The sequence below is a fragment of the Egretta garzetta genome, unplaced genomic scaffold (assembly GCF_000687185.1).
Source record: "Egretta garzetta isolate BGI_Z169 unplaced genomic scaffold, ASM68718v1 scaffold97, whole genome shotgun sequence".
Lineage (NCBI taxonomy): Eukaryota > Metazoa > Chordata > Aves > Pelecaniformes > Ardeidae > Egretta > Egretta garzetta.
The window spans coordinates 281979-309871 of NW_009260135.1; the positions used below are offsets into that span (position 1 = coordinate 281979).

Consider the following 27893-nt stretch of genomic DNA (forward strand, 5'->3'; position numbering starts at 1 on the left):
GCAGGAATGTCACCTGCATCCAGACCCCCTCCTGCCCTGCGCTGCGGATAAGAACCAGCAGAGCAATAACCCTGCCTTCTTGCCTCTATAGTTTCTTGCAGCATTCCGGCCTACTGAAGCCACGTTTTAGAAATGCTGGTAGCTCCAAGCACATTTTGTCTGTCTTTGACAACTGACAGCTGATATAAATTTTAATATTAAGGGATGAAGCATTCTGTGTGTTTCTTTTTTAAGTTTTGGTTCTGTAATGAATTTGTTACTACACGGAACATACGCACAGAATAATTTTCAGGGAAAACCCAAACCCCAGTTGCATGCTGCTATATTGATCTGCTGTAACAGCTAGCCTGTGGAGGCTTACTTGGTTTTCCTTCAAAATGAGCATGACTTACGTGCTATTAGTTCCATGTAGGTAATACTGTGATGGTACGTGAGTCCATGTAAACACTGACCTTGCTTACAGCACACATCTTGATGCATGCCTTGAGCAGCAGGTCCATCGGGGGCTGCCAGTGGTGCAAGTTCGCAGTGCTGCTGTCCTCAAGGAAGGATGCGGGCGTGGGAAGCCTGGTCCCTGCAGGCACGCTGTCCCTGTGTCTCCCTTAGAGCACCACACGGGCACGCTGAAGGGGAGGAGGGGGCTCGAGGTTTGACGGAAGTGATGGACACAAGCGTGTAAACAGAGGTAACTGCCAGCCATTATTGCAGGTCAGGAGTGGAAAGGAGCAGTTACTCCGTGATCCTATTCCACCCTCACAAGCTAGGTGGATGCTTCTGTACCTCCTCTACCCCATCCTCTTTGTACATTACAAATTTCTACAAATTATTTAGATTAAATATCTGCATTTTTTTCTATAGAAGTGCCTTAGTTTCAGATTTTCCACAGTTTCATAGCAACAACCCTAATGATATGATTTCATATTAATACTCCTAATATGATTCCCTAGTATGATTGCCTATCAATAAGGTGAATGATTAGTAACATTTTGAGATTAGAACTTTTCTTTACATGTGGTATTTGATACTTGTCAACTGAAAAGAAGAATAAAGAAAACAAAGATTCAAGTAAGTGCAAACCTTCTGAAAATGTAAAAACCACCATGGTAAATAACTTTCATATTCTCTAACACCCATTTTATCTTCCTCATTTCTTCCCCTTTTCCCCTTTGGGGCTATGGCAGAGGAGAACAACAGATGGTTATCAGTCAAGAGTAACTAGGGAAACCGCAAAACCTGCCCCAATTGCTATGGAGACAGCCATTTCTGTGCTTGGTATGCACTATTTGTTACATCAGCAACAAGAGAGAGTTAAAAAAAGAAAAAAATAATGTTCTAAACCCCCTGATATTGAAACGATATCTTGGGTTTGTGTGTGATTATCCTTGTGGGAAGAGGCAGAAGTAGTCTATGTGTTCATTTACCACTTAAGTTTTGCATTGACAGCAACATTTTGAATTGTGAGTTAATGTAATAAAAAAATCATAGAGTAAATACTTAATACTTTTGAATAGTTCGCAGAGTAATTATTTATAAGCAACTCTTCCCCTCCAAATCAGATATCCCTCCCTCCTCATTTAACAACCTGGCAACATAGGTTGGGTATGAAAACTGAAGACAGAATATGACTGTGCCCAATTATTTCATGCAGATGAGCTGTTTCTGCACAATGCTTCAACTGTAGCTTTGGGCAAAACCACATCTTTAGGAAACAAAAAAAAAAAAAAAAAGGAATTTTGGAACACTTGTAAAAATCCCAGAGGGAGATTTCAGCTTGATCGCAGAAGCTCTGTCATTTGTGTTTTGCACCACTGATTTACTCCACTTGAGAATTATTTTAATGTTGAATTTAATGTATCGATTCTTTAAATCTTCTAATACAAGCAAGCTCTTAGAGAATGATTTTAGCAATGCATCAATAAAGAGTAAAAATTAAACATGAAAAATGCCTTAAGAGCTACTTTGAAAAATAACTTCATATTATTTCAATTTACTTGAATTTAGTATTACTTCAAAGGACCATCTATTGCCATTTATGATGCTTCCTTATCAATTTAATTTAAGGATAAGGACTTCAGTTTGGTAGGTGAGAAATTTTACTTGGTGTATTCGTATCCCTTTCCTTTGAAATTTTACCATTCTCGAAGTTATATAAGGACTGGTTTGGAGGCTGGACAATAAATGTTATAGGGTGTCTCTGACTCTTACAGGTTATTGAAGCGCTTCAGTATTGGAGTGTAAACTTTACAGGAAAGTGATGGCATAGGCCCAGCAGCTTCTATTAGGAAAAAAAAGGAAAAGGTGTGGGGAAAATGTTGTCCAGACTGAGGTTCTTCTGGAGACGTTATTAGCAAAATTCATTTTTTACTAACAACAATTCTATGATAAGTTACAGTGAATTTACCTTCCTGTGAAATGGCTACTGAAAATTCTTTGAAATACTTTACTAATACTGTACCTTTAGTATGGATACTTCTCGATAACTATGCAAGTCTTTTATTAACGAGGAAATGGCTCTTGCTTCATCTTGGATCTATAACAGTAGTAGAGTAATTTCGTATATGTAATAGTAGAACTTTCTTAAACATGCAATATTCTAACACTTTTTATACTGAACATGTAAAATATGAGAAACAAAGAAGTCTGAAAAGTATTTATTACAGTATTTGTTAATAGGGGCATTTATTTAAATACCTAACTAGATTCTGGACAAAATATAGAAAGAGGTTACAGTAATTAAACTACTGTCACAGTATAATTAAAAACCAGATTAACACTTGAGCTCTACAGCGGCCTTGGTAGTGTTTGTAAATGGAAAAAAAAATGCTTCACTGAAACAATTAAAGTACAAAACACCAATTATATAGTTCATTATTGTGAAATGTTGGTGCTTGAAGGACCTCTTCTTCGTGAATGTGAGTATGGCTAATTGCAGAAATAACGTTGAAAGGTCTTATATATGAGATCAGGTTAGTTGGTGTGCTGTGAAGAAACATTGCTGGTAATATAACGTTTTAAGCATTAACTAACTTAACGTTAGGAAAAGAATATTTGGTTTTGCAAAATTTCACCCTGGATGAATTAAATTCTTCAGTATTTTAGAACAGATTGGTGTTGGGTTTTGGTTTGTGTGTTTTTTAAATTTTTAAGTCTAGTAGCATGACAAAAGTTATATTAGCTTTATTTCTGGGGATTTTTATCTCTCGGATGCATTTGAAAACTAAGTATTTCTTATTGTTGTGAGCAAAGCCTCCAAGCCTTGGTATTTAAAGGATTATTTCAAATGGCAAAAGAATATCAACTTTGTAAAATCGTATTCCTTCCAAATGTTATTTGAAATTTAACTCTCATGTATGATAGATAATGTACAAATCTAAATGGATAAGCCGGAGTTATACTCTGTCAGGGAAATTATGCTTTAAACAGTTAAAGCGGTGTCTTGGCCAAGCCATAGACTGTCCAGTGATATAAATCTATTAGGGTGCAGCGTGATTTCTCATTTCATAGAAAGGCGATTTGTGTCTAAGTTTTGTTCTTTAAAACATCCATTTTTAAGTTAGACAGTAATCAATCAATTACACATAGTTTAGTCACATAATTTTCTTGCTTTTTCATAAAATCTGTGATTAGCTATTGAGTCACAGAGTCAGATTATAATAATGCATATGGCATTATGTATTATAGCTCTACCATATGAAAGATGCCTTTTTCTCCAGTTTTATAAATTCTCGCATTGTTTATAAGCATTTGTCGTGTCCCTCTTCACCTAGATCCTGTATACCCATTCAGTATTGTCCTTGCTCAGGTGTTTTGCTCCATTCCCTGAGATCTTCTGGTGTTGCTCTTTGTATCTGTTAGTATTGTCTGGTTGCTAATTGCCTGTCACGGAGATCTCGGATCCCTGGAGTCTCTTAGGTGAGGTCAGAGTAGGTAATTCAATCACACGCGAGCTGCTGGGTTTCCCAGGCAGGGATCTCAGCTCGCTGACGTTGGAGCAAGAACCCTTCTGACAACGTCACCGAGCCCAAGTCCAGTGCTTTGTGTCTAACGCATGAGAGATTCGGCATTTCACCCAAACACTTGCACCCAAATAAAGGTTAGGTACCTGTCTAACTTAGCAAAAACTTGGAAGTTCAAGTTTTGACAGTGTTTACTTGTTCATGCCTTGGCTTGTAGCTCTTATGTGTGCCATATGTATTGTGTGGCTATTTCACACAGAGTGGTTATCGTGCTTTCATTCATCCTTTCACCTCTTTTAAATACAGAAGCTCGCTTTTTCTGCGTGAGAACCCTTGCTTTCTTCAGAGGCAATTGAATCACTTGATAGTTTTAGGTAAAGTCTGAGCTCAGTACTGTATTCCTTTAAAAGGCAGGAGTAGATGGAGGTATGAAAAGTGATTTTGTCCATTTTAAAATTGTGTCTTAAATCTGAGTTTGTGTTGTCTGACCTTTTTTCATTATTACATTACACCGTTCCATGCATAACATCCTGTTTGTAATATTGAGGAGAGAAAGATCCTCTAGAAGGGGTATGAACACTGACAAATAGAGATGGCATTTAAATCTGAATAAGTGCTTCTGCTGGCTGAGACCCATTTTTTAAATTTACCTGTAAGCCTGGAGCAACTGATCCGTCTCAGGTAGCCGTGCTCTGTGTGTGTTTGAGTGCTCCATGCAGAAGGCAGCTATGAAGAAATGAACTTTTTTTTTCTTTTGAATTTTTACTTTCTCTGCATATGATTAGTTTTATTCAGGTAACATGTTCTACTCAACAAATGTTAGGCAGGTCTATTCTGTGCGTTGAAGAGCTGCATGCACAACTTACCCACTTTGAGTAGGTGATCTGGCTGCTGGCCCACATCACAGGCTTTTTAGTTTGTCTTCCGGGTATAAAAGTATGTGTTGAACACCTGCCTTTGCCTTTCTGGAAGGCTTTACTTGAAGTTTCCTCAAAACTTTAAACTAACACATTGTCTTGGAAGGAAAATGTTGTTTAGACTTTAAACTCTCAAATCTCTGGTCTCTGCTTAACCACTCACCAGGGTGCTGCACAGACGCACAGAAATAGAATTTCCATCTTTAGACATTGAGAAAGCAATGGTGAGGTGAAGGGTCTTAAACACAGTCATGCCTAATTTTAACACAACTAATAGTTCTGTTCCTTTGGAGAAGAAATTTTTATACTTAAACACAGATGTGAATGTTTTGGCGTGATAGGTATTGGGAGACGTGAGCTCTGTCTGTTACAAACCAGCATTAAACGTGTGGATGTCTCCCAGAGGCTGTGGCTTTAGTTTATGGGGTGCACAGGATCAGGGTGTGTCTTTAATGAGTATTTTCCCTATTTACTGTTGTGCTAAGTGTGTGTCTTCTGGGCACCTAGAGGTTTCCCTCGCTGTGGTCCTATGGATTAATCACACGGGCTAAACTTGGTTGTTAGCGTTAGCATGACTGGACCTATAGAGATATGATTAAGCTTGTCATTACGCTTTTTCAACAAAAATCAATCTGAAAGTAGCGTTTTTTAAAAAAAACAATGCACTGTGAAGCTCTTTAATCAGGAGGCTTTGTGACTCGCGCACTCGGTTTACTCGCTTATTTTAGTGTATTTGGCAGAAAAATCAATATTGTAGTATAACTCAAATAAAAATAGGCAATATATAGTACTTCCTGGAGAAGAAGAGAGAGATAATTCTCCAAGTTGCGCCTGCTTTCTCTTCGTCATGCTAGCATGTGCCAACTTTATGCTTAATAAAGCCAACTGAAGTGTAAAGTACTTAGTCATGCAACTAGTGTTATATTTAACTCATTTGAAGCGTATTCTTCCTGAAATCCACCATCCTTTTTGTTTGAGCAAAAAAATTTTTAACCACCCACACAATTAAATAGGCATCTCGGAAAAAGTCACTCAGCAGCCACTGGTCGTCCCAGCAGTCAAAAATATATGGGCTTTAGCATCGTTGCTAGGTAGTGGGAAAAGCAGAGAGTACATGAAGAAATATGTATGTGTATACTTATATACCTATGTATATATGCTATGTGTGAACTCTTACCCTACAGAAAAATCCATTTTGGATGACTGTACATTCCGGTATCTGTCAGTATAGGAGGCATCGCTGAAGTTTTGCCAAACTCAGCACGTTCTCCAAAGTTATGAGCGCTATGAGAAACCTTAGCTGGGCTTTATGCTTGTGAAGCTTTTTAGTAGATCTTATAGCATGTATGGTTTTTCATGCACTTTAAGTCATAAAAAAATCTGATGTTCATCAAGACCAGACTACATTACAAAGGATAAGTTTTCTATAGTCTTCAAATATATACATATTCAAGATCTTCAATGTTAGTAAATCAAACTCAATCTTTAAGAGGGTGCATAAAGATTATATTTGCCGTTGCTTCATTTAAACCTTTGTCTTGCTTTCTGCTCTCTACCCCGAAGAGACTTTGTTTCGGTTTTTTGGTTTGTTACTGTACCATAGTGCTCTGTTTATGCTTTATTATTGTGTAATAAGGAAGTTAGTTGTGACAAATGTCTATTTAGACAAATTAGGTACAGCAAATAATTGGAAAGAAGTTAGTAAAACTATACAAATGTATTATACATGGGTGTAATATATTTGCTATCTCTGCATATATATTTATTATTTTGTAATAGCAACCAGAAACCACAATGCAATCTTGCTATCTTTGTTCATTATACTTTACACACACGGGACAAATGGTCCCTCCCTCACCAAATCTAAAGTATATTTTGTGCAAAGGGCAGTATCATACAGAGTTGGGAGCCTATGTCTATTTTTTATGAAATGCAAATATTGTACTCACACATGGGTAGTTACATAATTTTATTTCTCTAAGTGTAGAATTTGAAGGATCAGATGTCAGAAACTGTAATCACTGATTTTTAAATTACAACTTACAACTTTAATTTTCTAAGCTAAAGAGACAGATGTAGCCGTATCCACATATATGGTAAAATATATTTAAATCATGCGTATGCAGGGAGACAAATGAGAGAACTCCACCATCCAAATATTAAATTACACATTTTGAAGTAAAATAGTGTTTTAAGTGTACGTGTGTATAATGCTTTCTGTCACCGGATTGCTCTCCCTGATGCAGTTAGACAGAATCTGTATTTAGTCAGAAATCTTTCAATAGAACGGGCTACCAGATGGGACCAGTAACAATGCAGAGAGGCATCGAACCACCACAGACATTTGGTGCTTAGAATAATAAAAAGACTATAAAATTAGATTAGTTGAGTCTAATTTGGAATTGGTATATTCCCTATGCACTCTCACAGCTCTTGGGCAGATAAAGCCTGGAGATTTAGTACTGTCAGGACAGAGGACTCCAACTTCCAGTAAAAGAAAAAAAGGCATTCTGGGAGGTCACGGAGGGCAGCACAGTGACCTCCAATGATTTACAGGCCTTTAGCTTAATGAAATTGTTTCAGTGACATGACGGTAAAAGCTCATAATGGATTGGATGCCCTAATGTAATGAAATTACTCCCTTCTGCCTTTAAAAAAAAAAAAAAAAAAAAAGGCCAATTAATATTTACTGAGACCTGACAGGCTTCAGTGTGCGGTAGCGTGCAGCGCTGTCAGACAGCAGCGAGCAGAGCCAGAGCAGCGTGGCAGCTGAGCAGCCCTGCGCCGGGTGGCGAGCAGGCGCTGCGAGGGGGTGGAGGGACACCTCAGTGACGGGGAAGCCCCCAACCTGGCGCTCTGAGGCAGCTCTGCCCGTACCGGCCAGCCTTCATCCTCTCCCTTCCTTTCTGCAGGCAACTGGACAACAACCAGATCAGCTGCATCGAAGATGGAGCCTTCCGAGCCCTGCGCGACCTGGAGATCCTGTGAGTTGACTTGGTGCTGTGCTGGGGCGGCAGGGGGGTGGCTCTCCCAGTGCTGCAGTGCTGGGCGAATCTGGGGGCTTGATATCCTTCTTTCCCACCTCAGACCAGTGGTATAGGTAGCAAAGTGAAATCTCACACTTCCCCTAGGCTGGGGTTACTGCTAATTAAACCACAATAGACGACTTCTCTGCTACCGCTCCTGAGGAGCAGAGATATTGCCGTGCTCGCTGCTGCGTGGAACAGATGGGGTTTAGCAGTATTCAAAGTGCGTCCGATGTATGCTCTGCAGCCAGAAACCTGGCTGGGTCTGCGTAATGCCGACTAGCGGATGGGTAACAGGTTCATGGGGAACGATATTATGAGATATCTCACTATTGCCCTAGACAAAAAGCTGTTTAAAAGGTGTTTGGTATGTAAGAGGGAGGAGAGACGGGCGCTTGGCAGGCTTGTTCAGTGCAGTCATTGGCTTTTGGGGAGGATCCTTCTCTGAGGGCTGAAATAACACCACGTTGTGCTCTTCATGTACCACAAACTTTACACATCGGCTGTTAAAGCTGCAGCACAGACCAAAAAAACGAAAAAAAGGATTTGACAGTGAAAGCTGACTCTAATAGAGAAAAAGCACATTAGATTTAGAGCGCCGTCATTGTAATGTAAAATCCAATATTACCCAGAAATCAGTATCTGAGCAGATAATTTGCTTATTGCTAACAGTTATTTGTTCATTTGGAGACCTTTTCTGGCATAGGTTTTGACTATATGAACTGATATAAAGCTTTCCCTGTTACCTGGAAGTTAATGCTGCAAAGCTGAAAGTGTTAATACTTGTGAAAGCACACAGTCCTAAGCCAAAATGGAGAGGGAGCCAGGGGCGGGGGGACCCAAAATTCAAACACTCAACATCTGAACTGGAGTTAATACTGATCCAGCACTGAAACAGTATATGCTTAAATACAGCAGGGAAGGCCTGCTCAGTCTGCTGAAAAGCTTGTCCTTAAAATACATGGTATGAAACAGCGATGGTTGAAGTAAGCACCTGCCTCGCACAGCCCTGGCACCTGGAGATTCAGGAGACTCAAGGCATTGCCTTTGCTTCTGAGAGCAGGCAATACAACAGGCTTTATAGGCAGCGCTGTGCCACGCACCACAGTGGCTTTGAATATGCATGTGATAATATTGGGAATTCTTCCCCAAGGGCTCTACCCACCTCCCATTGCTGCTCAAAGGAGGTTTGCCATCAGTTGCAGCAGAAGCAAGTTCAGCTTTCTGAAGGACCTGGGAGTGGTGGCTGTGTCTGTCACAGGCATCTGAGATACCTTTGGCCCCTCTCTCTCCTAGGCTGGGATATCGATATTGATCAGATAGTGTGTGTTGCTCATATTGAGCTAACAGCAGGTATCTGCAGAGTTTCTTATCTGGGAACTATGTTATCAAGAGTATTGCTAGAATTCTATATTAATAGCACTTTTCAGGAAAAATAATATGTTACCACTATAAAGTTTTACGTGTCTGTCAGCTTGAAAAGTCTACTGTGTGGTGAAAGAAAGGAAGAAAAGAAAAAAAAAATGAACTCCTATAAAATTGACCTTTGGGGGTGGGATGGACTGATTTTCCATATAACCACAGAGGGTGAATCAGTCCTCCACTGAGAGCAGACTGTGCTATAACTTTCACTAAAATAGGCTGGACAATAAATGGAACCTTTTTTGTAATATACAGAGTTCTGCAGGCTCTGAAAAAGTTGCTGGGAATGCATTCCTTCTCTCCAGGATGTAGTAAATTTTGAATTAGTTCATTTACCTCCCTCCTTTTAATTGGTTAATTCTATGCCAGTTATTTGTGGGTGGGAGAAGAGGAGGATATATAAAATACATCATAATCAGTTCTTTAATGCATTTTTAATTTTCAGTGCAGACATACTGCTACAGGAAAAATCAATCTTAATTCTAAAAGATGAGGAAGTAGATTGATAGTATCCATTTCTAAAGTTATTTTTCTTGCAGTCACAAAATGTGAGTTTTATACTTCCAACCTTATCTGATTTTTTCCAAGTTTTTCTTCAAAGAAAGTTTGAGCATTTAAATCTTGCTATCAAAATAAATTTGCTTAATGCCCCAGAGAGTATAATATCTTCAGTTGTAAAACAGTCATAAATGTTAAAAAATTAGTGATTTGAACCATCAAAGAATATTAACAAGTGAAACCAAATTTCATCATTTCAGACCCACTATATATTTTATGCAGATATATTTTAACCTGTAATGCAATATGTAGAAAATATATAATAATTCTGGCAAAAATTAATCTCATTATCTGTTTAAACCATTTGCAAGGGTACTGAATAATGTATTTCTTCATTGTATTGAAATCTTGTGTCCTTTATGGTCTCAAACGTTTACATTCCTGCATCTTTTCTCTGCACACCCGCCTGTCTACAGAATTCCAAATTCTGTAGATAACTCAGGGCAGAGACAAAATGCTTAGCATCACTCAAAAAAAAAAAAAAAAAAAAAAAAGAATGCTTTCTTTAGAAGCCCTTTGGTTTCTGGATTGCACTTTTTTCACCTTGAATTCCTCAAAAAAGCTGAGTGCAAGGAGCTTGGTGATTTGGTAGATGTAGGAACAGAAGGAAGTTGTGCGGTTATCCTCCAAAATGAAGAGCGCTCCATAGTCTGTGTTACTTATTTCTACTTATCAAGTAAGCTGTTTTCATTTACTACTTTTATTTTCTTTTTCCTATGTTATTAATAAGTTCCTGTAACAACAAATAGCACAGAAGCAGAGATGAAAATGGGACTGAAATTTGTGACCGATTTCAGTGCTTGCAGTTGTGTGGTGAGTTGCTAACTCCATCTGAAGCTTGGCTCAGACCAAGGCACTGTCTGCAGCTCCCAGTACAAACACTGGCTTTTAACCGCTTTTTGGTTTATGAGCTTCCATGCTTCAGATGTCCCAAAAGGTATCCCTAGTCCTATGACATGACCTATGTAGACCATAATGCAGGTGCCAAGTGGTACTGGTGACTCTGAGTTTTGAGTTAAAAAGCTGCAAAAATGTTGAGTATCAAGTGCTTTGGTGCCTTCTGTTGATTGTCTTTGCCCCTGCAGCAAGGTGAAGATAACGTCTGGGAAATGATGTGCAGAAATGATATGCTTACTTAAACATCCTTTCTTGCTAGTTTTGTACTGGGGCTAGTTGTGCTCATTTTTGCATCAGATTTTCTGTAAGGCTTCCCATAAAGGTTTTGCTTTCAGTCTGTTGATAAAACAGTGCTTCCCCCTTTTTGTAAGAGAGTAAAAAGTATTTCAGTGGGTTTGTTCTTGCATTGCAGTACACAGAAAGGTGTGTGCAACTACTGAAACAGCAATAAAATGAAAAAGGGACGTGTGTGTAAAGGGGCGGCAAAAGTTATTAACTGATTTATGACCTGTTGGAATAGAAATGTGCAGAAAAGTTGAAAAAAATTGGTGTGAAACTTTCACTAACTAAAGTGTCATTTTTAGTAGAAGATTTTCCGCTCTGCTTAATTTTTACTTATGTCCTGTGGCAATATCTGGTAATAAGTGTTTTATTGAGAAATATTTATTAGTGTAGCTGTAAGCACATTTAAAGAATATTAAAAAAACCTCACAAAACAAAGTAAAAAAAAAAAAAAACAAAAAAACACACCACCAAAAAAACCAAAGACTTCTTCAAAATAATTGTCCAGCATTCCATATGGTGTGGGCAATACAATGTTCATATTCTTTGTAGATCAGAAATTAGTCCACAGCTTTATTTCCAAATGTCCAAAATTATGAAGCATAGGAGATAAAACTCTTTCAGAGCTCAGAATTTCACCTTCAAATCTCTTAGGCTGCACAAAGAAAAGGAATTAATTTCAAGGTGGTTCCACAAGCTCGGTCCAACTGGATAAACTGGCAGTATGGAGTTGAATGGTCATGCTATTGGCCTTAGACTGGAAGGGCTGAACTATACTTGTGGGTTTAGGATCTGTATCTCAATAAGATACAGAACTCAGTTTAGAAAAAACAACCCTTTTAATTCATTTGCTGTTGTTTTGCCTTGCTGGGGTAGCTTGAAAACTGTGTGGTGACATGGCAATTGTGCCATGTGGTCAGGACAGAAAGAATTACGAGTCACTGTTGGCAACTTAGGTGGAGTGTTTTCCTTGTTTTATATTGTAAAAGCTGTTTTTCCTCCTACTTTACAATGATAGCCAGAGGGACTGGAGCTTGCACATATTTTCTTCATTGCAGATTTTCTGTAAAAAGAATTCCCAACCCCAAAAGACTTTATCATACCAAGAGCTAATCCTAGGAGGACTGGATAATATGCTGTAAGAGAAGGCAAATGTGTTCTTGCTGTACAGAGCTAGTACGGAAAGATTTGGGGGTTGATTTGTTGTTAGTCATGTTAATTGTTGTAGGTCTTTCATATATTATCTCTGAGCCTGAAAATCCTCTTTCCTGAGTTTTCACCTGCTTTTTGAAATGAATGAGCACTGACTCTGTCATTGAGTCTCTAGCAACAAACTATGCACGCAGGAATCTGCCATTCAACTCTGGGCGCTCTAGTGTGAAAAATCACAGTAATTCACTCACAAGTAATACTAAGGAAGTGCAAGTACAATCACCCTGATATCCACAACAATTTTAAGTTGTAACTTCAATTCCAATTTAGCCCTAAATATTGGATCTTAAAAAAAAAAAAAAAAAAGGTTAGTTTTTCAGATTGTAAAATGTAAACATAAATGAAAACACACCACCCTTCCATCCCTGAAATCTTAAAATGAAAATAATAGGAGTCTTGGTAATTAAAATTCTTCTATCAGTGTTTGTATATATAACCTTTTCTCTGCAAACGTTCCTGCCTCCCTCTTCCTGCTCCGCAACAAACGCCCAGAAAAGCCCACAGCTACAAGTGCCACACGCTGGTTTCTTTCAAACTCTGATTCAGTGCCGAGTTGTGTTCTGCGGGACAGAGCGCGATCTGCCAGACCAGCTGCGGTCTGCATCCCCCAGTTCTTCTGTACATTGGCTGTACAGCAAGCATTTTACAAGTGGAAGAGGGTTATTCATGCTTTCCTTTTTTCAATCCAATACGTTCCTGTTATAAAGGATTGTGTTTCATAAAAAATGTAGTAATCTGTGCAATTTCTGCTAGAGATGTCATGGAGTATGAGTATGCGTATAATACATGCTACCTTTTGTCCTAGCAAATTTCTAAGAACTTCTCTGAATGTGAATCGTTATTTTGTGCTACCGCCAGGATTTAATTATTCCTGTGGTTGTCTTCTGTGTTCTGAACACTCAGTAATATAGTAGGTTTTACTTATTTGCAAAATGCTATTCTGAGCATGTCTTAACTAGATAGAAGATTTTTATTTGCTTTCCCAACCTGAAGAGTCAGGGAGTGAAAGTCATGACATAATTCTAAATATATGAGATGTCATCGCTTAATGAAAGCCTGAAAATGCCACACAAATGTGATTTCCTCCTCTGTTTTGCTGGAAATTATGATTGGTTGAGCCAATCAGGATCAAATTTGAACTCTATAAATTGTGTTCCTATAACTGATACTAAAATACCTAAATACAATAACGAAAATGAGATTTCTATTTAAAATGTTCTGCATAGCTGTTTTACTTACTCATACTTGAGTAGAGTAAAATTAAAACAATTGGGTTTTGTGGTTTCTTGATGGGTTTTTTTGGCTTTTCTTGGTTTTTTTACCCAAGGGTATATAATACCTCAAATGTATATAAATGAATAAAATTAAAAATCTTTAGCTATTTAATCAGTCAGCATGTACGTAATACGTGTCTTAAAAACAAAACTGAAGGGAGTGACTGTTGGCAGTATATGAGTAATTGAGGTATCTACCAGTTAAGTGAAAAATGATGAGTTTGGCTTTTCTAAGAGTATCCCTAGTTTTCCACGTCGCGCCTCTATCACAGGCAATCAAGTTACGCCAGAGGAAGAACAGAAGTAATTTTGGCAACTGAGAAATGGTACACCCAGAGTGTAGTGGACAAACGATAATTTCCATTTTTCTTTACTCCGTTACTTATTAGACTGTCCTGCAGTTTATACCCTTCGCGTTCTTCCTGCCTCCTGTATCGCTGTAAGTCTTTAAGGGAAGGAGAAATGCTCCTGAATAACCTGGCCGCTGTTATTACAAGTTTTCCATTATATAAATCAGTTGGAGATAAGATAAGCTACAGAACTCCCTTTTTCTGGAGAACTTCTAGAAGGCTGCTGCATCCCCAATGGACCCTAGTGAAATGAGATGCGTAACTAACATGAAGAATTGATGGAGGAAAGATGGAGTGCTTACATGGTTGCTTGATAAGAAATATTTTTATGTGCTGATACATGTCGGTGGGAGACCTGGTGTCATTGCTCAAGATATGAAAATGAAATCTGAGATAACCTCCGTTCTATAACTTATTACAAAATGTGAGGTTGGAAGTACAGCGTAGTGAAAGGAACACTATCCAGATGGCACCGTCGTGACAGGCTTTATATCAAAGACCAGCTGATATAAAATAAGAGCGGGCAAGAGAGGGCCTCTGAAAATCACTGATGCCTGTTACAGATGTAATGTAACTCTCTCTTTATGGGGAGAATATATTTGCATAAATTCATTGATCAATGATTTTGCTAATCCTGCAGTATTCCAGGCATGTCCCAGCAAATTGATGAACATTTCTATCAATCAGTGCAGATGCCTGATTATATTACATATTTAGAAAAGATGGGTTTTTCCCCTCCTGGAGCATATGTAGTAGTTGAATGCTGTGCTCATTCTCCTTTCCTGTTCCCATTAGGTTGGAGGTTTTTTCCCTTTAAGAATAGCCTGGAGCCGTGTAGGCTGCAGAACTTATCTTGATAAGAGCAGTGCCAGGTTAGAATTATTAGTTTCATGAATCACTGACCAATATGCTTTTTGAGGAAGCCCAGCTTTATGGCTTGTGTAGTCTAAGCCCTTTATTGGTGCTGCAGTCGCTGCTCCAAGAGACTCCAAAGTCAAAACTCCAGGAGACTTACAGATTTCTGGCAAACCTTCTCACCCATGATATTAATGGTTTCATTTGCATGCTCTGCTCATCTTGTGACCTGCCCTCCCTCCCCTTTGACTAATACAGTTTCTTAGTCAGTAATATAAAGGATGTAGAACAAGCGTTTTGACTGTTGAAAGTCAAATGAATGTGAACGATTTAATCCAGAGGACACTCAACTGTATATTTAATGCAGACGTGCGGCTCAACCCCTTAACCAACAGCTGAGCTAAAGACCATGATGGGAATGAAACTCCTTGCAGATAAAGTTGAGGTGATGACAGAGTTCTGAGGTAGATGAGTAGATGTTTTATGCTATAATTTGAAATTCATTGTTTATGTGACTCCCCAAAGCAGCTGGATTACGGTATTGTCAGTAGCTGGATGTAATCTTATTGGCATTAATAAGGCCTCTTTGGCTGGGGGAGAAGGCTGCATGCCTGTGTGGCACAGGTTTCCATGATATCAAAATTAAATATACAAGGACGTTCTCAGCCCTTCTGTGACAACCTTTGGGGTCCAAAACTGGTGGTGAATGTGGGAACTCCTGCTTGCTCTGGGCTGAATCACTAGAACAGAGAAAAAAAAAATTTTTTTTCAAAAAATGTTTCAAAACACGTAATGGTTACCTTCTTCTTTTTCCTGTGTGCGATTAAAGGTATTGGTTATGACCTATAGAGGTACAAATGGTTTGTCTTTTTCAGAGGTTGCTTTTGTCCCTCTGCTGTGCTGGCAAAACAACATTGACAAAGGCTCTGTGCTTTAGCCAGCCTTTATACAAGAGAGGACTCCAAAGCCTGGTTTCTCTGGAACGGGAGAGTAAAATTATGATGGGAGCTCTGTACACCTGAATTGTTGCTCTACCACTTCAAGCATCATGTCAGATATTTAACCTTAAACTGTAGCTGCTGGGATTACTTATTATTAATATTATCCAATACTTTTAGCTGGGACAATAATATTGTATCTATAGTAAATTAGAAATCAGCATAGTAATATGTAGGTAGCTTGCAAGTGAAGTAGGTTACATTAGATCTGCACCTGAAAAAAATGCATAGGTAGAAGCTTCTTCTGATCTAAAAATCACAGTGTCTTTCCTGCTGTTGACAAGGTTACGCATGTAATATAAATATATAAGTGTGTAAGTATATATGATGAAAAGAGCATGTATGTTACGGTTAAATCAGGAAAAATAATTTTTAAAACTTTACAAAGAAAGGCATATGATTAGTGTAAATTAGACTTCCTTTACGTAGCATATCCAGTTCTGTGTTTAAGAAAAAAAGAAAATATAAGAGCTAAGGATGGAAGTATGAAACAATTTTAAAGTAAATTGAAGCCAAATAATTACAATTTCTATATTAATTTAGTTATCATAAAGGAAACAATTTCATGTCAACCTGTTTGATACTTTTGAAATGGAATTATATTTCTTAAGTTTCTGGTTTGGGGTGAATAATCCTAATGCTTTGTTTTTGTATGTGTGAGTGATGGATGGCCACGCTTAGGACATCTGCAGATCCTTAGAAACAAATTGTAAAACGCTGTAAGGTCATCCAGAAACCTTTGTTGTGATGTACCATGTTGCTCTTGAGTATTTTAGAGATACCTCAGAAAATAGCTTGGTCAGTTGAAAGAGCACCAAATGAGGTGGCTACATAAAGCCATTAAAGGAAACAAAGAACAGTAGTGCCATTAATTTTTAAAAATTGCACACATCCCTCTTGTCTTCACAGTGCTAGGTGGTGTGAGATAACTGTGGTTTGCAAATGCCAGACTGTGGCTGAGATTAGGATTTATTTGAGGGCAAAATAGAAAAGAACGTTGTGGAAGGCAGGTTGATGGCTGTGAAAAAGGGATGTAGGAACATATACTGAGCAAGGGCTTTGTTCACCAGATTGGTAATTTAGATTTGCTTTTGCATCTTTTGCCACTAGAATCTTAGACTGTGTCTGTCACCAGAAGTGCTTTTTTGGGAGAAGGGAGGGTGGAAAAGTAGGTCTTGTTCATGGCTTTCAGCTTTGGATTTGGCTACTGTGATCGATAAATTGCCGCAATGCAGCATCTCTGCGACGACGCTGAAGGCCGCCGAGAAGCCCCCGTTGGTGCAAAAGGAGGTTGCGGGCTGGGCGGGCTCTGGGGAGGGGGGTAGTCCACTCCGCAAGCACCCGAGCTTCTTACTGGCTCCTTGGGCAATTTCAGTGATGTCTTAAAAGGGTTGGGTCCATTTTATCTGTGAGACACCCCATCCTCCCGTCCACGGCTAGGGCGTTAGAAATCAGGTGAGGCACTTCAGCTAATACTTAGGCTGAAACAGTTAGGACAGACTATCCACAATGGCCATTACATTTTATTTTGAGTGCGTGCAGATATTACAGAGAAACAGCCATGTATGGAGAACAATTGACTCCTTTTATTTAGCTACTTCTTGCGCCTGTAGAATATTCCTGAACAGATCATGAGTGCTTCGAATTTTTTTCTGTCTGTATTTTATTTTGCACTTTTTCACTCTGTGGACTGAACGCAAATGAAACACTGTGAGTATTTGCTATTCAAATTGTTATGGTTTCTTAGCTGTATTGCATACGCATGCATGAATATAAGCAGGTATTGCTGCTTCTCATGGGCAGGTGGTGTTTGGGAGAAATTTAAACAATTGGTAAGCTAGATGTTTTCAGGCATATTGACCTTTTCTTGTGTGATGCACACAAGTGCTGTCTAATGTATTATTAAAAGAAAAACTCAATGTTTAATTCCTGATGGAAAGCAGATCCCTTTCCAGCTTCACCAAGAAACACGTAATTGCCCTTGTCTAGGAACTACGTGTTGTCTTTGTTCTTTCAAAATACTTCTTTTCTCTATAAATGTAACTTTTCCATAACAACTTGTTCATACATGCAAGTCTAAATTCACAGAATGTGTATATCACACATTCCCTATTTCATTCATGTGGACTTACTTTAGCCTGTATATTAGCTTTAATTTCCAGCATGTATGAATTGTAGGTAGGGGCACCGCATCCTGTTAGAATACAAAATTATTCCACAAATATCGTCTGTGTCTCTTGCATTTGGGGGAGGCAATTTTGGCAGTAAATGTAAAGTTCCCTCTTTAAAAGATTTGCTTCTCTTCCTTTGATGTCAAAAGTTGAGAATTGCCTTTGCGGTTCCGTGCCACTCCATGCCTGTTGTCATGTTGCTGGAGCTATGAAAGATCTCTTTCTGCTGCCCTCTCCCAGTGGGAATGCTGAGGGAGCTCCCTTGGGAGCTGAGGGACAGCCGAGAGTGACACCAGACTCCTGGCATCAGGGGGCTGCTCTGGCAAGAGGAATAAGGGGCATGATTTTGCTTGCAGGACCTAGTAGGTCTGCCATCGGAGGGAAAAAGGAACGCGGGGGTTCTGGCAGCCCATTTTCCATGGATGCCAATTGCCTGCCTCCTAAAAGGCTTTTGTAAAACCTTTTGCTCTGACACCCAGACACTCAGGCTAAACTGCTGTCAGTGTCATTTCTATTCATTGTTGTATTTATACTTCTCCAGCAGCTGTCTGCTGCAAACCTGGGGTTTGCCAGCTCATCCCTCCTTTAGTCCTAGCGGTCAGCGTGGGACTTGCAGGAATCCGCAGTCCCGCAGGCAGTGCCGCATTGCGGCAGTTGATGAAGTGGCAACAGGCTGGCACAATGAGCATCCCAAAGAGATTGGACATTGTCACATAGCTCCTTACAATGGATGCGGAAGTCCATTTTTTATCACTTTTTCTAGCTCTGAAAAGACTGCCAGTTGGAATGGCTTTGGAATTTCTGTCTGCCAGTTGGAATGGCTTTTCTGTCCCTGGGTGTGTTACACCGACAAGTATGAAAAGGATATGTTCATCATGGTAGGGAAGTCTATCAAAATAAAGGCTTTTACCATAAGGTTATAGCATTAATGTTGCAGTGTACTCAGAATGGGACAAATTAAAACATGGTTTTGAAGAATACTACTGTTCCTTTCTGATCCAAATTTAATCAGTTTCTTTAGAATGTCTTTTGGTGAAGTCCTGCAAGAAAACCACAGCACTCAGCTGACTGAATGCTGAAACCTTTTACCTTGGAAATCTCCATCATTAAACGCCTTCAGCCTGAACAAATGGCAAAAGTTGCTTGCTCCTTTCAAATTATGGAGTCAGACTGTGTTAGTTTGAATTGGATTATAAGACTGCTTTAGCTTCAGAAGGGACTAAACAGAAACAACTGTTCAGGCAGGAACCTGAGCAACTGTTTTATTTTGCTGAAGTACTGATGCGTCAAACCTAAGGTTTGTCTGAACTGACTCAATCTTGTTGATTCTTTTTCATCCTTTCCATAAGTACACTCTGGTAAGCTTTCAGACCTCTGCATGCATCGAGAACCCAATCCAGTTTCCATTGACTTTGGCAGGAGTAGCACGGAATCCATAAACCACAGCACCTGACATGCATGCAGTTGGGTAACACAGAGAGACATATTTAGTAAGAGAGATCTCTGTATAATCTAAAAAAAAAAGCTTATCTATCTCACAATTAATTTATATTAAAATAATACATTTATACTATTAATTTAATTATATTAATTCATTGAACAAGAGGTTTTCAAATTAGTCTACAAAACAAAATTTAGTTGAGTTGAACTTGAATACAATAATAATTTTGGTGGCTGTGGCTCCTATGAAAATCTGTGCCTAAGTAAGTAGATTGCAGGGACTAGATTCACTCCCTGCTGAAATCAGCAACAGGATTTGCACTGACTTCAGTGGACATTGGTCTGGGTATTATGATAACTGGACACATTCCCAGTGGTTCTAGGCAATAATATCAGTCCTGGAAGCTGGGTACCACAGAGAAACATCACAACCACCCTGATGATGTAACACATTTATTCAATGTTTGCAGAAATACTTTTCCTTCCTGAGTCCAAATACTTACAGAAAATTATGGATGTAACTGAGAGTTCGAGCCACAGCAGTCATTCCCGATATGGTGCGCTGAAAAATGTGTCACCTTTGGGCAAAGACTTGAGAAAATTTCTTGATTAAAAAAAAAAGTAAAGGCAGTGTTTCTTGTGCCATTTTTGAGTTTAGAAAAATAACTCATTGGAGAATCCTTATTTTAAAAATAAAGCAGTGGCAGAATGATTTCAGTCTGCGTTCTTTTGTCTTTGCACCAATGCTTTTATAACTAAAATTTCCATTCAGGCTGTACTGAATTTGTATTTTCTGCCTAGAATTAGAATGTCATGTAAAAGATTGAAAACCTGATTTGAATTTCTCTAAAAAGCTTTTTCAACTTTCACTGGGCATAGGCTTTAGAAAGAATTGGGAGATATGACTGTATTTGATTGTGTGGGAATCGTTATGTCGTTCTGTATATAGAGGAGGCTTCCTTAAGGGGAAATGGTAAGATGTTTCATGTAAGACCGTGTGAATGACATCCTTGACTTGACATCTGACAAAGTCCACAACCTAAATGAACGGTGTACCCTCATTCTCTGTATAACCTTTAATATATTTTATTTTACCTTATTTTGGCTTAGTTTATCTTGCTTCTTTTATTCTATTCTATGGTTCTATTTTCTATTTTATCTTGTTTTATCATGTTTTATTTATTTGTGTGTCGGTATAGGTAAGTAAATTCAGGCATAATGACACGTATGAGCACATACAACATAAGTGCAGGGCTAAAGATAACACTAGAAAGGTTTCAGCATCAGTCACCAGACATAAGTCACCAGAATTCATAATTTTGCTCCCACGTGTATACACGCCACAATGTAGTCTTTGCTTGTACAGGCCTCTGTGATTTTTTTCTGGCCTCTCTTACTCATTTGCGCTGCTTCCTAGTCCCAATCTCTTTACCCAGATATCTTGCCCAACCATTTTCTTAGCTGCGGGTCCTGTCTTTCCCTCTCCTCTGCTCTCGGCCTCAGCTCCTGACCTCACCAGTCCCAGAGACTCCAGCCAAGGTACAGCCAGTCTCTGGGGGGAGAGTTAATGCAGCAATTACAGGACTTACATTAATATGCCCTAAAGCTATCGCTATAAGCAAATGTGATCACCCTGGTTCTTGCTGGCTGACAAAACAGGCAGTTTAAAAAAAGAATTTGTTTTTACAATAACCCAGTTTCTTCAAAGCCTGATGTTTTTGAAAGTAATCTCACTCCTTCAAGGAAAAAAAAATCTGCCATAAACATTTGGTCTTTGTAATAGCTTAAATAGTTAAAATTTGACAGTTAAATGCAAATTAAAATCAGCCACAGAATGGGAAGAATCAGGCAATTGTAGCAGTAAACACTTCTGGCAGTTTTGTGCATAATTCCATGCTAAGCTTATTTATTTTATTTTTTTCATACATTTCTTAAAAGAACATTTTCTTTCTTCTCTATCCTTGAGACTAGTCAGATTTCTGACATCAGCTTCCCAAGTTAACAACGCTAGAGCCTCTCCTGTTGCTGTGATGAGAACATTTGTGAACACGTTGGCAGAAGACTAATACTAGAACAGAAACCACAAATTGGCAACTAGTTATTTTTATTTATTTCAGTGGATTTTATGTGTCACCTGGAGACTATTTAGAAAATTATTTTCCTTGGATAACGTGTTTAAAAATAGCACTTGTATAGCTCTAACTTATTTTAGAGTTGGGTACAAATATTGAGACAAAAACCCAGCTGTTATTGCTTTTGCTGCTAATTTGAGGTGTCAAATCAGAGCTCTACTGCTGTTTGTCAGTGAATAAGGCCCCTTGTGATATCATTATGTTTTCTAACAGTTGAGAGTAATGGATTAATCAGTGCAGCATCAGTTGCTTTCATTACATGCCCACACGGTGGTTGTGGCCTTTAACTTCAACAGTCTGTGGGGCGATCAAAGGGTTGAGTACCAGAGGCACTCAGGACTCACCAAAACTCTGATGAGATTCAGTTGAGTTTTGGACCTTGCCTAATGAGCAAATCTTGGATGGCTTGAAAGTTGAGGGTTAGGACTCTGCTTGTGCTGACGGATAGAGTGCCAAAGCCATTTTGCTTTTGCATCAGAGGCCATGAGAAGCAGTGAATATTTAATTTAATGCAAATTCCTTCTGACCTGTGTGAAAAATAACTCTTTACAGCTATTGAAAATATAGCTCCTTTTACCCTACAATCTCAAAGGTAGTTACAAACATTAATTATGGCAGTGTATAAAAAAAATGAAGTCTGGGTTTTATTACTAAAAATAGATTTAGATTTACTTTTTTGAATTAGAAGAATGCCCCTGCTGTTAGTTATGTTAGGTGGTATGTAAGGGTTGGAGGGGTCTGAAGTTATCATGTTGTCCCACCCTAGGGCAAGACCATCGAGTCCTGTGCCATTCCTGCCAGTGATTTATTTAGTTGTTTTTTTATTACAGGCTTCCGCTGCTGATGGCGGCACACTCTGTAACAGCTCTTTTCTGTATTTTCTTATTCTAAGAAACATTTCCCCTGCATCTAATCAAAATTCCCCTTTCTGAAATTTAAACCTATTACTGCTTTGCTTAACCCTTGTTGAATACAAGGAAGAGAAAATTTCTCTTCTCTTTGCAATGGCTTTTTATGCAGCTGGAGAGAGATTTAAGAGTAAGTGATATGAATCTGCTAACATAGAGGTCTAAGGTTCTGTCACTGTTAGTGTTAAATTTTGCTGCTAGTGCAGTCACCCAAATTCATGTTTCATCTTTAGCATTTCAGACAGACCCCAAGATCCTTCTCTTTATGTGCATAAATACTGATGGCAATGTCTAATCTTGCATGGATTCAACTGTTTCTGTCCACGTGCACACTGTGAAAAGATTCCTTTGCCTATTTTTGTTTACCAATATTCCAGTTCCCCTCACGGTTTTGGGGTCTTGGTGAAGTTGTCTTTCTGTCACTGCCAGCACCAAGCTGTTGTGTTCCCTTCTGAGCTCCACTGGCAACTTGGGGTGAGGTACTCAACATTTTTTTTGCACCAATTCACCCAGGAACAGAAGTAACATTATCAGAACGGAACATAGAAATAAATAGAAATAACATATCGGAATAGAAATAACATTATCAAGTGAACTATTTACATGAGCGGCTCAATTACACTTGGAGACATCTTGGTTAATCTTAATAAATTTTCCAGTCTCGTTTACTGGATGTAGAGTCGCTGTGGGGATAGGAAGCCTGGAAGCCATGGCAGTTGTGGGAGAAGCAATAATCGGGGAGTATGACAGTAATTCACTCTTGGGAATGTTACAAGCCTGCAGATGCACCATTTGTAGCTATCCGTTGCATGCACATAGATAATAATCTTGCATTAAGCCCAATTACATGGTGTTATGGACACACAACACACGGATTACATACACAGCCAACGAGCATGCTGTGATAAAGCGGTGGTGTAATTGAAGGAGACAGAAGGAAATGTTAGACTTGTTAGTGCTGCAGTGCCTGATATGGCTGTTCCCCACCAGCCTTGCCTGTTTGCTTTTCTGCTCCATTTCAAAGACTCAATTTCAAAATGCAGGCTTATCACAGAGTGAGGTAACTCAGCACCTTGTTCTTTCCACAGTGTGTTGAGAGAGTTTTGAGCAGGAAAACGAGATGAACGTTGTTGTTTAATTCCGAGTGAAGCCCATAGACACATCGAAGTTTGTGCTGCCGAGTGAGGACAGTTATTTGCAGGATTCTTGCTTTCAAATCGTGTATGTTAGAAGCCTGTAAAGAATCTCTGGTGCCCAAATGTAAAAGGCATTGAAAACCAGAAAAATAATAAATGAGCTGGTGCCTTTTCAGATCTCTTTCTCCGATTACCTATCAGTAAATGGGTATGAATACTTTTTTCTAACTGAGAATTCTGCAAATGCTGCAGTGTCCCATGATCAGCCAAATATGACACAAAAGCCAGCCTGGTGTGTATCAAAAACCTGAATGGCCAGCACAGCAGACCCCTAGTAACATTGGTAGACGCTTATTAAGGTTTGGGAAAAAGTGTTAATCAAAAATTTAATCTACCATATAATTTCTCAATTTGATTAGCTGTTTGTGCTAATCAGCTACGGAAATGGAATGTGAAAGAAAATCAGTCTCTGTTACCGCCAAAAAACAAAGGACGTCTTCAGCATACGATGTGTTCTCCCCTTCTCCTTTCATTTTAATCCGTTCAGATTGTAAACAAGAAGCATCACTGTGGGTATTGTACCGATGTACAGCCAGTAATCTATGCACATTATGAAAATGCGTTGTACTTATAAAAATGGACATTTGCCTAGTGGTTATTCCTTTTGCCAAACAGGATACCATAACCCTTTTTAAGCTGGGAGGTAGCAGGTGGTATTGTCATCAGTATTAAGTGTTTAACAGAAAACCCAACTGTCCTACGTATTTTCTCACTTGAACTGTGGCTGGAAAACATTAACACAGTTACTATTTTACAATGTACTTATTGTAGTACTAATTGAAGAAATTAAATAGTTAATGTTTCAGATAATTCTGTTATATCGTGTAACTTTTTCCTGACAGCATTGCCAGAAGATCCCTTTGGTTCATGTCTAGTACCTAACTGGAATAGAGTGGGTAGCTATATTGCAATGAAAGCATTATTATTTCAGATTAATAAGTCACCAGGCATTCTGATATTCATTAGATGCTCTTAACTATATCATTAATTGAATTTCACGTAAGAGAAACAAAATCTCTGTGTACTCTGTAATTTGCAGAATTGAGAGTGTTTGACTATTGATCCGACAGCCTGGAATTTCTGCTTTCTTGATTAGTCCAAGGAACATGGAAGAATGCTTGGAGTTCCTGAGTTTTTAAAATAAAATATTTGTATTATTAGTGGGGCTCAAAATTTAAATCCTTTCCTTTTTTTTCCAAAGTATCTTCTATACAAGTTGTGTGATTTCTTCTAGCATTAGGAGTATAATTTATTTCGGACTCTCATCTAGTCCTGAACACCTGTATTGCTAGTCAAGAGGGTGGAGAAAGCAGTAAAGAATAATGCATAAATTTTATTTTAAAACACACACGACAGTCATTTTTACAGGTTACTGATTTTCATGTAATTACATTGAGACTGGAATTAACAACTCTCTGTCAGGGAACTACAGTGGTGTAAAAGAATTTGGAGCATGTCAGAAGAGAACAGGAATGCAACTGCATGTAGTTAAATGTGCACAAAAAGTTTGAGGAAGGAGATAGGTAATTGTTTTCAAATAGTGACAGGATTGCAGACTGAGCATTCTTTCCTTAAAAAAAAATAAAATCTGATTACTAGGGGCTATAAATCAGCTTTATTCTTCAGAAGGAAGAAAGCATGCCTCTAACCAGTTTGGGCAACTGGCAGAGGAGTGAGTTAGTAGAGCAGTTCCTCTGGGGTTGTAAATTGAAGTCAGTGGGACTATGACAGTTCATACTGGTGGAGGATGTACCACCTCAAAGATTGCTGATCCCACGTAATGTGTCTTCCAAGCAGTCCTTGGAGGATCCTTAGGAGTGCTGCAGTCTGCTTCTGCTTAGCTTGCAAGACCTGACAAGGATCACGGCCCAAGGTGGGAAGTTTGCTGGCATAAATAATATCGTCTATAACCTCAGTTTCCTGATTCAGCATTTTGGGTGTGAATAGTTTACAGGGAGAGGACTTCTAAATGAGAGGACAGTGCTTTTTCAAGGGACGAGGGTATATTGGGTTCTGGAAGATGTGGGAGGTATAAGTCTGGAGAGAATCCAGCAGAATACAAGTTTCCCCGTATGATGTTGGAGGAGTCAGAAGATTCTGGATGTTTTCTGTTTCTCACAACTTCCTGGTGTTTGTGCATCGGTTTCTATGGATTTCAATCTTAGTTGGATCAAAATGGGACTGAGGCATTGGAGCAGCTAGCAGACGACTGGAGCAGAATTTATTTTTTCCTCTTATGTGTTAAAAATGCTACTATATTGTGTGCTTACCCTTGTCAGGACACATACTCTTAAAAATCATTGCTGGGAGGGCTTCATGTGCATGACAGAACGCTTTGCAGAACGCCTCTAGAGCACACCTCTACCTGAAAATGTCCCCACTCAAAAGCCAGAGAGTTCCTACTGCACAGGAGCTGTGTGCTCTGCACATCCAGAGCAGCAGGGTAAAATTCCTGCAGCTACAACTGGGCTGTGATGCAGACAGTTCACTGTCAATTAGTGCCCTTTGCAGTGTTTGGCCTTCCTTCTTCTGAAATAATTGCTGTTATCATAGATGCTTTATTGCCTTCATTATGGTTAACATTTAAATATCAATGAAATAGTACGGTACTAAGTCATCTGCGCAATAGCTATCTGCTAGAGTTATCCCTGAAATTTGTGTTTGAGGAGTATATTAATTCAGCTGACTTAGGATTCTTAGGAGGATTATATATTTGTTGATGAATTATGGGAAACCTTTGCTTATTGGGGGCAAAACCTGAGCCACTCTCATCTAATATTTTGTGGGTAGAAATACTGTGTGATTCGAATAATGCTTTGTCTGTTAAAGAGAAATATTTTAAGAAATTTAAAAATATTTTTGAATCATCAAATCAGACAGTAAAGGCTGACCTTTCCGCATCCAGATGAAGGATTGCACTGGGAGGCAGGGATATGTTCTCTATTCTGAGCTAGCGCAGAAGGAAGCTCGCTGTCACGTCCTGTTCTGCCTGAATCCAATCCATGTCCTTCTGAAATCAATAGAAAGTCTCCCTTGAATTCCTATGGCTTCTGCTGACTCCTTATAGTGCCCTGTGTGACCTATTCAGACGTCAGCTGTGTATGTGATTTAAGTTTTGTGAGCTGACTTTACATGTGGCTTTTATTTATCAGTGTATACCTAAAATCTTCCATCCAAGTGCATAGCTCATTTTTTTGTAACAGGCAACTGAGGTAAAGGGTGAATTATACTTTTTTTTTTACAGAAACAAAAATGGTGGTGCAATTAGAAATTCCATTTGTGAGCCTTGTTTGAACTTCCCAACATGCACATGCAAATAGCGAGTAAATATAGATATTGAGGGGTGGGTGTGTTGATGTATATACGTATGCACCCTTATAAGATGTTTTTTTCACTTTCTGAAATTGTTATACATGCTTGTTCTGGCTGACTGTCCACATAAGACTTTGGTTTTCATTGCTGGCTAAATAAGGTAATCGAGCAGTAGCAACTGTGTGACAGAGAGGTTCATTTTGCACCGTATAAACTGCCGCAGCGGGACATTTGTGTTGTCATCATGACATTAGTGGGAATTCAAAGGTGTATGTGCACAGATACTCATTGTGTTCACTTCCAGCGCTGAAGCCACAGAAAGGGACTGGCACGTGCAGATAGTGATGCCCAGCCAATGAAATGACACAGCTGATAGCTCTAAGGGCTTACTTTCAGGTTTACTTCTGAAGCTGACAGTATTTCCCTCTTCATCTTATCCCATAGATTTGTAATAGGCTGTGTTTGAGTTTTTGCACATTGAGAAACTGAATACACAAACCCATAGTTTTGTATACCCATTGATCCCAATACTTTGCTATGTGTTTCTTGTCCAATATTTGGCAGCATCAAGTTTTCCAGGGGATCGGGAATGAATGCTATATATTATACTATAAGCCATGATGCACTAAGGCCTCTCTTCAGCCTTGTGTGCGAATATCTGTGACCTGACTGACGCAGACCTCTGGCAACAGATCTCACATGCAGATTCCAGATTTCTAAAACTTTGCTTTTATTGGCATAACCCACTCTGCTCACAGATTTTGAAAGGAAGGGTAATTTTGCTCTGTTGGTGCAGTTTGCTGTCATGGGTATGTCAGACCCCAAGCTGGCTCCAGATCAATAGCACATCCATCTGGTGTGGCCCAATGCTGAAATATCAGCTACGATCCTAATAACAAAGTGGTCGTGTCCTGTCCTGCTGGGATGCAGTGCAGCAGCAATGCAAACAGGCTGCTGCCAGGGCCGGAGCCTGCTCACACACCCTTC

The 27893-nt window shown here is 39.0% G+C and overlaps 1 protein-coding gene across 1 annotated transcript in view; it reads left to right on the forward strand.

Annotated features, from left to right (window-relative positions):
• The window catches only part of SLIT3 (slit guidance ligand 3), a gene marked incomplete at its 5' end in the record, with an annotated part of 500013 nt that overhangs the window by 265822 nt on the left and 206298 nt on the right, over window positions 1-27893 (forward strand). Inside the window, one exon of the mRNA XM_009641607.2 lies at window positions 7786-7857. Within this exon, the coding sequence (XP_009639902.1) occupies window positions 7786-7857 (72 nt within the window). The remainder of the gene's footprint in view (window positions 1-7785; window positions 7858-27893) is intronic.